The sequence below is a fragment of the Varanus komodoensis genome, unplaced genomic scaffold (assembly GCF_004798865.1).
Source record: "Varanus komodoensis strain SLA01 unplaced genomic scaffold, ASM479886v1 scaffold73, whole genome shotgun sequence".
Lineage (NCBI taxonomy): Eukaryota > Metazoa > Chordata > Lepidosauria > Squamata > Varanidae > Varanus > Varanus komodoensis.
In genome coordinates this window covers 661,723-674,769 of record NW_025336386.1, presented here as the reverse complement: position 1 = coordinate 674,769, position 13,047 = coordinate 661,723, and the positions used below count along the sequence as shown (strand labels likewise).

The following is a 13,047-nucleotide window of genomic DNA, read 5'->3' as shown; positions in this document are numbered from 1 at the left end:
CGCACCTGCCCCGCGCGCGGGAGGCAAATCGCGCTTCCCGCCCCAGGGCGGGGCGCCACGCCGGAGCCTGGGTGGGGTGAGCGGGCCAGCCCCCAGAGCCCGGCCGGGCTCCGTCTAGCGGTCCCCCGGAGCCCCCAGCCAACCTCGGACCAGTCAACTGGTTTTCAACGGAGGGGGTGGGAGGGAAGCTGCAGGCGTGCAAACGCCGATCCCCAGCTTCCCGCTGCAGGAATGGCAGCCCCCGCGTGCATGCACCGCCTTTGCCTGCGGTGCATTGGAATGAGGCCAGGCCACCCCAGGAGGGAGTCCCCGGCTGCGGGAGCGGGGGGCGCAGCTGCTAGGAAACCAACGGCCGGGCAGGAGGCGGTGGGCCTTCCCACGCGGGGGCTCGCAGGACGCGACTGGGCCTCTCTCTGAGGGGGTGGCTCCACTGGGAGCCCCGGTGGTCCTCTGGCCCCTTCCGCCGCTGCTGTCCTGTGATTAGCCTTTCCTTCTGCCCCTTACTGAAAATGGAGGAGGAGATGCCCATTGCTGTCATAGCTACACTAAACACTGTGCGGTGACACAGGTTGATGGTACTTCTAAGCCAGCTGAGCACCTGAAAGACAGGACATAAATATTTACAGGGAAGAAACATACTGCCGCCTAACCGTAACTGTTCTCTACTGACAGAAATATCCCTCCACCCCAAAATGTGAACACTATTGTCTGTTTTAAAAGGAGTTTTAATAGTAGAATATTACAGAATTCCTGCAAAAAATGGGGAGGTGAGAAACAACAATTGAAGAAAAAGTCGAGCCATCATTTTTGTACAAGACCTGCCTTTTGTGCTGCTCTTATCAACTAGTACAGCTTGTAAAGGAAATAGTCTGGGTGGATTATGGTCCATATCAATTCTTTGAACTGTCTCAGACCAGACTGGTGAAAATGGAGCTGGCACTTCCTAGCATCCATCCATGAAGCCCGCAGTATTGCTGGAATTCCTTGTGTCCTGCAGAGAAATGGAACCAACTCCAAGCAAGAAGCTCATCCAGCACAGGGAATCCTGGCCACGCAACTCCTCTCAAAAGTGATGACTTCCTCAAGTAGAAGACAGGCACACTGTGTAACTGTAGATGTAAACGCTGCCATCTTTTCGCCCAGCCAGCAGGCAAGTGTCTGCAATTGACCACTTGGCAAGGGACCAGCTTCCCTCAGGGTTAGGAGGCAGCAGGGCTGTGCACTGGCCCAGAAATAAATCCCACACGGCAATGGTTCCCGATGTCAGCACAGCCGCTGCAAGGGTGTTCCTCACTCCGCCTTCCAAGTACCTAGCGCCAAAACATCATCATCATCTGCCAGCCGCCACCTTTTTCACAACTAGACAAGTCAGCTTATCTATAACCAAATAAAGGCAGGATCCTAGAAGTGCCCGCTTACATCCAAGTGCTCTCCGCCATCTTGTGAAAGGGACCTTGGGGTGCTGGTTGAATGCAAGCTAAACATGAGTCAGCCGTGTGATGCGGTGGCCACCCTTGGTTGCATAGCCAGAAGTGTGGCTTCTGGATCGGGAGAGGTATTACTACCACTCTGTATGACTGGTGTGCCTGCAACTGGAGTATTGTGCTCAGTTTTGGGCCCCTCATTACAGGAAGGATATAGCCAGGTTGGAGTCAGTGCAGCGCAGGGTCACAAGGTTGGTGGCCAGTTTAAAGGGATGGGGTATGAGGCGAGACTGAGGGAACTGGGCCTCTTCAGCCTGGAGAAGAGGAGACTCAGAGGGGATATGTTGGTGACATGCAGGTATGGGAGGAGGGTGTCACACGGAGGTGGGGAGAGACCTGTTCTCCCCTGCAGAGGAGGGCAGTACATGCTCCAACGGAGCAAAGCGCAGGGAACCAAGGTTCCATTTAGATGCCAGGAAGCACTTCCTGACAGTTGGGACCCCAAGGGTGTGGAATGGGCTTCCACGGGAGGTGGTTGAGGCCCCATCGGTGCACGTGTTCAAGGATAGGCTGGACGTGCACATGGTGGGCATGTCGTGAGCAGAGCCGGCTGGAGTAGACTAGATGGCCCGGGAGGCCCCTTCTTACTCTCTGTGTTTCTATGTTACTTTGAACAGGAGTGGCTTCCAATGAGGCTCGTGTGGAAGAACTTGGCGCTGGAACCTAAAGCAGCAGCTACAGGCCAAGGCTTCCTGGTCCTTGCTATGGAAGGAAGCTGCTTCAACCACAGCTCAAGAGCACTCTGAGCATGGAAGAGCTGGTCGGAAAAATGAATCCTGTGCGTAGCCCAGCAAGGCACATGAGGAGAGGCTCAACTGAGGACTTGCATCCAGAGGTGGCCTGAGGAGGGAGAAAGGAGGCGGCACCACAGCAGCCTCCAGGAGGCTATGGCATTTAAATCACAAGTTGCAGAGTGCCCCGCCTGCAGCTTGTTGCAGCTGAATTGTCAGCAAGACCGAGCCATTAGAGACGGCAGTGAGTACATGCTTTGCACAAGGCCACCTGCTACACACCATCCCAGGTCAGAATGGCCTCGGGCAGCAGGGGCTCAGGAGCCATGGAGCATCACAGCACACAAAAGTCCCGTCCAAGCGATGCACTCGCTTAGCTGCAAAATCTGTGGTTCTACCTTTGGTCTTCCAGAGGACCAAAGAAACACTCCCAAGGAACAACTTGCCTTCCTCTGATCCCTGGCGGGAGGGACAAGAACAGAACTCCAGTGTTCTTGGCTGTTTTAGGATTGAGTGCAATGATCTGGAAAGCAGGATTTCCACATGTCTCATTCTCCTTGGCGCGTGGGTGACTTAAAATCACAAACAAGAGACCCTAGAGCAGAAATAGGAACCAAATTAGCAGTTCTAGCTTTCATTTTATTTTATTTTAAAATACCTGATCTCTCCTCTCTGCTTGAGTTTTCAACATACATTCTTACATGGAAGCATCTTTTGCCCAGCCTGAGGTTGGTCTTACTCCCATACTGGAAAACCCGCCATACATGTTGAGCTGGACTTCCCAAAGTGGTCCTCTGGAAAAGGAGTTTATCCTCCTAACAAAAAGGCTAATCTCAAATGTTCAGGTGGAGGCCTTATCAGTCACATGGCTGGAGGCGGCCCTACCCAACATACCCAGCAAGGAGTGCCTGGCAGGCTTTCTACCTCACAGGTATGGAGGTTCAGACTTGTACATGTCACCGAAAAGAGGGCAGGTTTGCTGTTCTGATGCAGCTCTTCACGCTCGCTTGAGCGCTGCGATTGCAGTGGGACACAGGCAAGACAAGGCTTCCCAAATGCGCACAGCCAAGTGCTTTAGCCCTTCCTAGGCTAAACTGACCTTGAATGGTGTTCAGAGGGAAACGGGAAGACAGTGCAAATGCAGGAATGTGGGGTGAATACAACCTGGAACCCAGAAGCCCCTCCCTGAGCCCAAGTGGCAACTTTGCCTATTCCAGCGAGCAGCTGACTTTGACGCACCAGGCTGGAGTAGGCCTTGTGGCAGACGCATGCAGGGCCAGAATAACCAATAGACATCTTCCTCAACAGCTGCCCAGTCCTCAAGTTCCTGGAGAAAGAGAAAGCACATCACTGTTCTGCTGAGGAGCACATGGGAGCTGGCACGCAACACTTCCTGGAACACCCACAGGACTGCCACAGCAGCCACCAAATGGAGGCTTACCAGATGACCACATGGTTCAGAGTTGTCATGCCCACCAAAGCTTCCTCCATCCCTTCCACTTCAGCAAAAGACAAAATGGTCTCTTCGGGCGACATCAAAGCCCATCGCTCATTGCTTCTGCAATGTACAGAAACCCCCATGGATGTCAGTGCTCAGCTCACAAAGCAGAAGCTGTGAACAAGCCAGCAAGAGGCCTTTTGGCTATGCTGGTGCTGCAGGAGAGCAGCCGCGCCCAGGCGCCCTCCCTTCCTATACGCCTCTTATTTCTCCAGACTGGTCGTTCCGGGGCAGCACAGAATACCGAAGTGCAGATGCGCCGATCTCACCTTCCTGTCTCGGAGAAAGACATGACCGCCACGGTTTGGTCCTGAAGCCAGCCACAGCTGCTGACCAGCCGCCTGTTTTTCAGTCCAAGAACAGCTTTTATATTCCCAGCTTGGACCAACCATTGTCCAACAGAGTCATCTTGAGCAAAATGAAACAAGAACCTGCGAGAAAATAGTGCTTGGTAGCTTTCAGACTTGTAATCAAGTTCCACTGAATCTAGAAGGGTGGCTTTAAATGCCTTCGTAAAGATTCCATGGCACGATGAGACAGCGCCATCCCCTTTGAGGAGGAAAGTGACCCGAAAAAAGTGGTGCACACACGGCTGACTTCTTGCCCCGATTTCACAGGCCGCCCTTGTGCCCTGCTCCGGAAAACGCAGCTTGTGCGCAATACGGCAGCCAGGCTGACCTCTGGGACGTGCTGAAGAGACCATCTACCCCTGATATTAATGTGTCTGCACTGGCTGCCAAAGCGTTTCTGGATGCAGCAAACAGTGTTGGTAGCTACCTTGAAAGCCCATCATGACTCGGGTCCAAAACGCCTCCACAAGTGCCTTTGCTCATCTGTCGCACCTTGCCCACTCAGGTCCTTTGGGGATAATCTGAAGTTTACCTCTGCGGGATTCATGTCTACTACCCTGAGGACTTTCTCAGTGGTTGCCTCAAACTATGGATTGGCCTGCCAGGAGAAACCCCAGACTGCTACCTTTAAGAGGCAGTTACAGACATATCCCTTCTGACAGGCCTTCCCAGATTAGTTTTATTGAATATGCTTGTTTTTTAGTTGAAATGCTTTCTACTGTTGGTTTTAATCTCTTGTAAACCATCCAGAGCCAATGGGAATGAAGCGGCATATAATGATCAATATAAAAACAGACTATTTGACATAGCACCCAAAATTATTCATCTTGGGACTTTTGTAGTACTGATGGAGGGCTTTTGACATTTGGGCTTTTTGTATTCAATTCTCACAGAATGCAACAAGAAAACTCTTGATTCTTGCAAAACCTGAAAGGCCCTGACTTCCTGGCGTTGTCATGCTGACCTGTCATCCTGAGTAGCCAAAGTGTTATAATTTACCCAAAAGCTCCTCTGCTGAGGCTCGTGTTCTCCCCTCTTTCGTGCCTCTAAGAAATAACTGCTAAGAGAACCTGCTTGGCCTGAAGGAACAATTTCAGCAAAGCAGAAGACTTAGGCTTTACTGAGGTCCTGAAAGAATAAAAAAATATCAAGATGCACAAAGATGTTACTAAGAACACAGTCTGTTTCTCACCCTGAACGGCACAACTCACCGAATCTCTGCGACCTCCAGGCCTCCCAATGCCACGCACACACGGTTGTGGACGTCTGGGAGGGGAACAATCTGAGTGACCGGAACCTGGAGAAGCAGAGCAGCAGAATTCAGATCCTACTCCTCCACACACACCTCTTCCAGGCCAAAACTCCCCTGGTCTGCCACCGAGAAACAGGTTGCATAAAGGATTTGAAGGAGGACTCTTTATTTTCTGTACCAGGACTCAGCCTGGGGGTGATGGAACAGGAATTTCCATGCAGGTACGAGCGGATCTGGCCCAGGAGCATGAGCGGAGTGGGACAGGAGAGGCCCTGAGAAGATCCCCTTGACTTTGCCAGCCCAAATGAGACAGCGTCAGTGATTGGACATAAAAGAGCGACTGGGGAGATGCGTTGGCTCCCAGCGGGTGGGAGCACAACCCAGGCCCAGAGACCGCCGCACGAGCAGAGACCAAGGGTGCCCTCAGGGTCACAGCCCCTTGCCCTGGCCTTCCCAGGCACACCCTGCACTTGCTGCTCTGCTCTTGTGTAAGCTGCAAACCAGACCGCCACGAGTAGCACCCAGGTACCCGCCACGGGCAGCAGGGCCGGCAGCGGCCAGTCCGCCACCCCCGGCAGCGGCCCCCCTCTACCTGCGCAAAGTGCCACGTGCACGCCGCCTCCCAGCGACCGGCATGCAGGAGCCTCCAGAGGGAAACGGACGTCTCGCACGCAGTCACGACACGCAGCTCCGTGCCATCGGCGCCCGCCCACCACACGGTGCTCACGTCCACGGTGCCACAGGGGCTCTGTCCGAACCAAAAGGAGGGCAGGAAGTGTGCCAGCTCAGCCACCATGTCTCCCCCCACCGACAGCAGACCCCCTCCAGGGACGGGCTCGGCCCTTTCCATGCCGAAGGGCGCAGGCGAGAGGAAGCGAGGCTTGGCCAGAGGGTAGCCACGCAGCCCTGCTGTGCCCCACCAGCCCTCAAGGGCCACGGGAAGGATCCTGCTCTCTCCACGGCCCCTTCAGACTGAGCAAGGGCCCTTCTAAGGCCTTCCTCCACCTTCCACCTCCCAGCCCAGCCGAGAAAAAGCGACAGGGGAAAAGAGCAGCCCCACCAACAGTGGAAGGGTCTTACTAAGGCCAGCCAGGTTCCAACCGTGTCATCTTTTCCTGCCCAGTTAAGGCAGCCCCATATTCCCAGACGTTTAATGGGACATGACTGGACGTTTTAACAAGTCTAAAGGTAAAGGTTTCCCCTTGACATTAAGTCCAGTCATGCCTGACTCCAGGGGGCGGTGCTCATCTCCGTTTCCTGGCCAAGGGAGCCAGCGTTTGTCTGCAGATGGTCTCCGTGGTCACGGGGCTGGCATGACTAAACACGGAGGTGCAGGAACGCTGTTAGCTGCCCACCAAAGTGGTACCTTTTTATCTACTTGCATTTGCATGCTTTCCAACTGCAAGTCTAGTGTCTATTAAAATTGTTTTAGTTGCTTAAAGTGTTTTAAATTTCGCATGTCTGAAATATATACTATTTTTATTTGCTTTTTATAGTAATTTACTTTTCTTATTGTGCCTCTGTTAGTGCATTGCTGTGAACCATCTAAAAAGTTCTGGCTGTAGGTCACTACAGAAACAGAGGAAAGAGCAGCCGCCATTGCACAGCAGAACGGCAACTCGCATCTTTGTGGACAATTCTGTTCCTAGCACTGTCTTGACAGGGCCCAAACTCAAAACAAAATCGTATCTTTTTTCAGCAATAAGTATTTTCTGAGAAAGTCATTTTTTTAAAGCATGCAGAATGAGTTACAGCATTTTCGACAATTCAGCTGCACTGTAGTCATTGTTTCCTTCTTTTAACCTTGAGTCTGGAGGTCAACTGCAAGCTCTGTCTTTCCCAGCTGTGCTCCAGGGCCTGTTCCACATCTTCTGACACCATTTCACTCTGAGACAACATAGCAAAAGATGGTGGTGATCCACACAGAAATGGTTCCCTGTTTGCTTCAGCTGCTAGAGAAGCAAGAGGTGTCCCCCATGGCTCTGCAAGACTCTGACACAGGTTCCTGAGCTCAGTCTCAGATCTGAGCCGTCTGAAAAGTATCCTACCCCTCTGCAACTCGAAGGCAAGCGCAAATGCTTCCAGCTGCATGCGGCCCCTGGACTGTCCAATGTTTTGCACCCATACTAAGGGCTAATACCTGAAAGACCACGCTAAGGCAGGACTAGGCTGGCTTTTCAATATGGGATCTTCCTTATCTACTACGCTAAGAACAGGCCTCCCAGCCTCATGCTGAAGTGCAGGAATGTAGGTACATAGCTGTGAACACTGGAACTGCACAAAGGAAAACTTTCGGCCATACAATAATGACGATCCAGCTTCTGTGAGGAACTTGGAAGGCTGGGGAATCTTGCACAAGTCCCATGGCTGAAGAACGCTGCTGCCAGGAACAGGCAGTGATGCTGCGCAGGCAAGAAGGTGGAGGGCTGGAAGCAAGAGGGATGCACGAAATGCAGGGAGGAAAACCAAGGAAGCAGAGGCAGAATGAAGGAATGGCTCTGTAAGCAATGGCCAAGGGGGAAGAGTGGGTGTTACAAGCAGAAGAATGGGTGAGGCATAGAAACGATGAAAGAAGAAGCTAAAAGACAAGGGGAGGCCATGGGAATCCCAAACTGGGTCTAAGCTCTGGAGCTCTGGAGGCAGGGAAGAAAACACTGGCTTTACAAGTTCCTCCCTGCATGTCACTGATTCGATCTGGGTTCTCCCAGCACCATCCCAACCTGCATTCCCTCAGGGCAATCAGTACAACAGGGCCCCATATCTGTGAGGACAGGTTCCAAGCCCCCCATCAGATGCATGAAACCACAAACGGTAGTGAACACTACATTTGCAGGGGTTGTAGGGGCAGGAGCCCTGCAAAAGTGGAAAGCTGCAGATACCTCTCGAGTCTTTGTGCCCGCTGAGAGATGAACCATGTGAGGCTGGCTAGTACTGAGACAAAGAGTTTGGTGTCCCCAAACAGAGTGAGTAGTTGCCCAGAGATACTCAGTTTTCCCTGGAGAGAGTCACATTTTTCCAATAGAGATTTGCCGCTTTTCCACTTTGATAGGGCCCTAACCCCCACATGTGGCGGGCCGACCATCGACTGCCGGCACGTGAAACTGCAGTAGTGGAGTCGGCAGGTATGAGGGTCCTGGCGTATTATGAGTTTGGTTTGAAGCAGCAGGCGGTTGGCGCTCCCCAAAGGCTCCACCCATTTACCTGTTTACTAGATGGCTCAATGGACTCGCCAGCTGGGACAGGTGCTTCCGCAAGGCTCACACGTTTCTCTTCAGGCTTCCAGGATCCACTCTGATCTTGTGGCCACGACTTTGTGATGCTGTTTCTTGGCAAAGAAGCATCCGCAGGGCTGCCCAGTCCACCCGCGGTGTCCGCGTTCACTTGCAAAGGATATGCATCTAGCAGGGCCTCACTGTGCAGCGAAGCCTGGGAGGCAGGGGTTGGCCCCACAGTGGGGAAAACGGGGGTGGGCGGCTGGGATTCCAGCAGGCTGCTCACATCCTCTAGAGCGGGTGGCAGGAGCAGCTTGCTCGATGGAAGCCCCTTCATCTGCAAGCACTGCGGAAGCGGCGGCGGCGGCGGCATCACTGGTTCTTTCACGCCTGGAAGGAGACCCCGATTTCCTCCCTCTGCAAACAGCTCACCCACGCCGTGGAGGCAGTTGGCTGGTCCATCAGCATGAAAAGTCTCCAGCGGTTTCACAGCACACAGCTTGAGTTTTTCTGCCTTAAGGCAGCCAAATTCATCTTTGGGTAAATGGAATCCCTGGGGATTCATGCTGGGAGGCAGCCACTTGGGGTCAGATGTCTTACGACTCCGGAGATGCAAGGCAGCCGAGGAGGTCTTAAGGAGACCCTGGGAAGGATCTTCAGGTTCTCCATGCAGGCTGCTCACTCTTCCACCTGCAAGCACAACAGAAGTGTGGCTTTTCAGGGCACATAACTTAGCCATGACTTATAATTTAGGATAGCACAGCCATTCTGCTTCAAAATCAGCAGCAGATAACCTCTTGTTTCAAAGCACAATCTCCAGATTCCCTTTTGCTGAATGAATCTCGGAAACTTGATGGCTTGGACCACAACTTCCATAACATGCAGCTCACATGGCCAGTGGCCTGGGATTATGGGAATCACAGTCCAAAATACGAGTACATCTCGTATCTCAAGTACATCAGGTTGCCCACCCACACCTGGACACTGTAACTTTAAAGCTCCCGAGTATCCCAACATTCTCCTGGAAAACATTTACAGCTTCAAAAGGTCCCACTGTGTTTTGGAGTACATTATCCAAAGCCCCCAAACCCCTCAGCAGTTTCATGCTATGAAGAGTCAGGAACCACTCAGTGGGGAAATTTTGAAGACCCCTAAAATAGGCTGTTAGGTGGCAAGGTGGAAATCCCGAAATCCTCCCCGTGATGAGCAACTGCTCAGGAAGCTGCGCAAGAAGGCTGGCTTGCTCTCGAGCTGCTTCCGTTCACTGCAAAGGGGCACACGCTACAAGACCGGCAGGGTCAGAGTTCTGCCTGCCTGCCTGTACGGATCACCTAACGCAGCTGTTCACAAGAGGGCTCCCAGCAGCCTAAGACCTGAGCCTTCAAAGTGGGCCTGGGCCTTAGGGCAGCAGGCACACCAAGGACTCCTCCTGCCAGCCAGAAAGCAGAGAACTGGGGGACTCCTCCAGAAGCAGAGGGGCAAGGGTGCAGCCCCTGCCCCAAGAGCGTCTCCTGTCTGCTGTGTGGCCCAGCCATGAACCGCCGGCCTCTCGGGGAGTCCTCCTCCTGGGCCAAAGCAGGGTCCACCTGCAGCCGCCTGCCTATCTCAGCGGAGCAAGGGCTGTTCTCTGGGCTGAGACGTACCGTGAGGCGGCCCGCCATCTGCACCTCCCAGGGAAGCCGCCAGCAGCTCGCCCCGAGGCAACGCTGCCTGCACCGCTGGTCCCAGCCTGGCGTTGGTGTGGTCCCAGTCCCCAGCCGGCCCAAGAGGCTCGCTCTCAGGACACGCCTCGCAGCTCTCTTGCGGGCCTCTCGGAGAGCTGCAAGCTGATGCAGTCACCAGGTCTGCAGGGGCATTCTGGGCAGCTTCTGAGGCAGCCCCGGGGCATTCAGCCACAGACTCCCCTAGCCTCTTGCTGCCACTCTGCTGAGCTCCCACGTGGCCACCGGTCCTGGCAGGGAGCGCCACTGCTCTGCCTTTGCCTTGGCAGTTCTTTTTCTTTCCTTGTGCCTTGGAAACTGTTGTCTTGTGTGACGTGCAGGATGAGGCCCTGTGATTAGACCCCGCTCTCAGCTGTCCTTTTCTCCACTGCAGGAGCCCCTCACTCGGAGAGAAGCCCGTGACTGAAGCAGTGCTCTCCTGAGACAGAGAATGCCAAGTATCAGAGGTCCCGTCAGCCCCAGGGGTTGAGAAAGAAACAGCCCCCAGCAGCTCATCGCTTACCACGTGTTCTCGGGAGGGGAAGGCAAGCTTCGCATTCTTCTCCTTAGGCACAGTTCTCCGTCTTTTCCTTCTCTTTCCCAGCTGGCTCTGAATGACTGCCTCCAAGTTCACCTCCCTCTGGCAGTTAGATAGTTGCCGCGTTGTCCTTACGTAATACTCAACAGGGAAAAGGAGTCCTTCAACTACTGTGCAAGAGCCTAGTGTGGTCTTAGCAGGTGCAGCAGGATTAAGATGTTCCCCTGAATCCTTGTCACCTGGTTTGTTGGTGGAAGAGCCTCTTTTAATGAGGTCTGAGTTCCAAGCTTCCTTGTGCTGACTTCTCTCTTCCTGCATTTCATCCCTGCGCATACAAGGGGCAGCTCTGCCCCCCTGGGAAGCTTCCCTGGTCCCTGCTAAATCTTCACTCCTACCTGGCTCTTCTCTACCCATCTCTGTTTGTTCATCTACCTTCTGGGCAGATTCTTTCCCCTCATTCCATGTGTCTGTGGGTGACAAAGCATTCTCAGCAGTCACATCTTCAAAAGCAGCAATGATGCCTTCCTCAGAAAACACCCGAACATAAGCGCACGGATGGGATACTTCAGGAAAGACGGTTTCCTCATCTGGTTCCTCTGAAGGCATGGCAAAAGAAGCATTACTACCTCTTCCTTCAAAAGAGGCCACTGCGACTTTTGGGATGCTACGCTCAGTTTCCAAAATGAAGCTCCTTCGCTTAAAGACTGGTGAGCCGGGGGTCTTCACACTTTCCATACTATGCTCCAACTGGAATCCAGGAGTTCTCTGAAGTGCCTCACACACAAATTCTCTCTCTGTCTCTGTTGGTTTCGTGCATGTTTTGGTTTTTGTTTTTGACAAAAGCTGATTTTGCTCAAGAACAGGCCCTGCAAGACTACAGAGACCCTTTTGAGAAACATGGCCGGAGTTTGATTTGAAGCCAGAGTTTTTTGGCAAACTACATTCCTGGCCGGTAACTTCAGGCTCCAAGATGACAGGTGCCGTTTCTAGAGTGTTCTCCGCACAAATACTAGCTGGGGCATACTTCAAGGACTCTGGGGACGTCTGGCTAATGGATCCTGTGAAAGGAATTGCAGTTCCTAAGTTACTTTTCCCTTCTCAAGGAAGCATGCAACACACCACAACTAGATACATATCAACAATAACAAAACTGAAATCAGAACACTAACACTTGGTTTAACAGAAACATGTTTTTAGCTCTCTAAGGAACCCTAGATGTGTGGCTCGACGCACTGATCCTGGCACCTTCAGCAGAATAGCAACACTTTTAGCAAAAGAAGGCAACTAAGCCAACCCTTACCCAAAGACAAGCCCAACCTTGCTGAAGCCAACTGAACAAACGTGTCTGGAGCTTACTATGAGCAGAGAGGAAGTGGTGAGAACCAGCTGCAGAGCAGACCAGCTGGCTAGAACAATTCAGCCTACTGGCCATGGTGCAGAAGAAGGGTTAGGACACGCAATCAGGTTCATCAGAATCTTTTCCAGACTTACCTAGAGTCCCAAATGTCGGTTCAAGTAATTTAGTTCTTTCACAACCTCTTAGAAATGCTCCGTCTAGGAAGAGGAGGAGGATTCTATGACTAAGAAGGGCTAGGTGGAGAAGAGGGGCCGCATGGGGCTAGAAAAGGTGCAAGGAACAGACACTCACGCAGGCACAAGGAGCATCACACCAGCCATTCCAGGCAGTTACCTTCTTCGGTTATCTCTTGCCTACGCGGCAGGTTTTGCTCTGCAACGGTTTTCGGGACATCGCTGTCCATTTTCTCCGCTCTTTCAGCACGCTGCAAGGAATGAAGGCAGTGAGGCCTGTGCTTCCTCAGCCGGGCTTCTGCCATCGTTTGCGCTGCTTTGTGCACAAGTGGGCTGAGAAGCTCCTCCGCCCGCCAGACCGAGGAGCCGGCCACTCGGCAGCCTGACTCTCGCCGCCGCTGTGGCTCTCGTTTTGATGCTATCCAGCAGCTGGGACTCACCTGCAGCCTGTGAAAGATTCTGCTGTATTCTCTTTTCAGTAGGGCCAGCTTCTCCTTCAGCTGGAACACACAGGGGACCGCAAGGTGAGCATCGCTACCCAGCCGGAGTCCGGGACGGTCCCGGGGCAGGTGAGGAGCCGCCCGCCCGCCCTCCCCCGCCCCCACAGCCGCAGCACTCCAAGGTGCCCGAACAGCACGACGCCGACCACCGCGCCCCTCCCCCCCCCGGCCGCGGTCCAGGCCGCCACCCAGCAAGAGCGCAGCACACGCGCCGCTCTCGCCCGCCGGCCGAGGCCGCCGCCGCGCGGAGCT

At 53.5% G+C, this 13,047-nt stretch overlaps 1 protein-coding gene across 6 annotated transcripts; it reads right to left on the bottom strand.

Moving 5' to 3' along the window:
• Positions 1-707: 707 nt before the first annotated feature.
• PALB2 (partner and localizer of BRCA2) lies at positions 708-12,812 on the bottom strand. 6 transcript variants are annotated; one of them, XM_044452546.1, is made up of 14 exons: positions 12,736-12,812; positions 12,456-12,546; positions 12,257-12,319; positions 10,751-11,823; positions 10,171-10,666; positions 8,517-9,217; positions 7,119-7,202; positions 5,908-6,063; positions 5,275-5,360; positions 3,983-4,144; positions 3,657-3,773; positions 3,455-3,542; positions 2,662-2,810; positions 708-1,310 (listed from the first exon to the last, which is right to left on the bottom strand). In XM_044452546.1, exons 2-14 carry the CDS (start codon positions 12,523-12,525, stop codon positions 1,082-1,084), a joined length of 3,474 nt encoding a protein of 1,157 aa, XP_044308481.1. In that variant the 5' UTR covers positions 12,526-12,546; positions 12,736-12,812; the 3' UTR covers positions 708-1,081. The 6 variants fall into 6 exon arrangements, with proteins under 6 accessions (XP_044308481.1, XP_044308482.1, XP_044308480.1 ...); XM_044452547.1 differs by lacking the exon at positions 7,119-7,202 and having other exon boundaries at positions 10,171-11,823; XM_044452545.1 differs by lacking the exon at positions 12,257-12,319 and having other exon boundaries at positions 10,171-11,823.
• Positions 12,813-13,047: the final 235 nt, after the last annotated feature.

Bases quoted from the DNA above. Each gene is read 5' to 3' on its own strand.
- PALB2 (XM_044452545.1), bottom strand. From the start codon at position 12,525: ATGGACAGCGATGTCCCGAAAACCGTTGCAGAGCAAAACCTGCCGCGT. The intron at 9,218-10,170 runs GTACGTCTCAGC...TTGTGCTTGCAG, and splicing joins AGATGGCGGGCCGCCTCACG to GTGGAAGAGTGAGCAGCCTG. The intron at 6,064-7,118 runs GTTAAAAGAAGG...TGGTTCGGACAG, and splicing joins AGTTGACCTCCAGACTCAAG to AGCCCCTGTGGCACCGTGGA.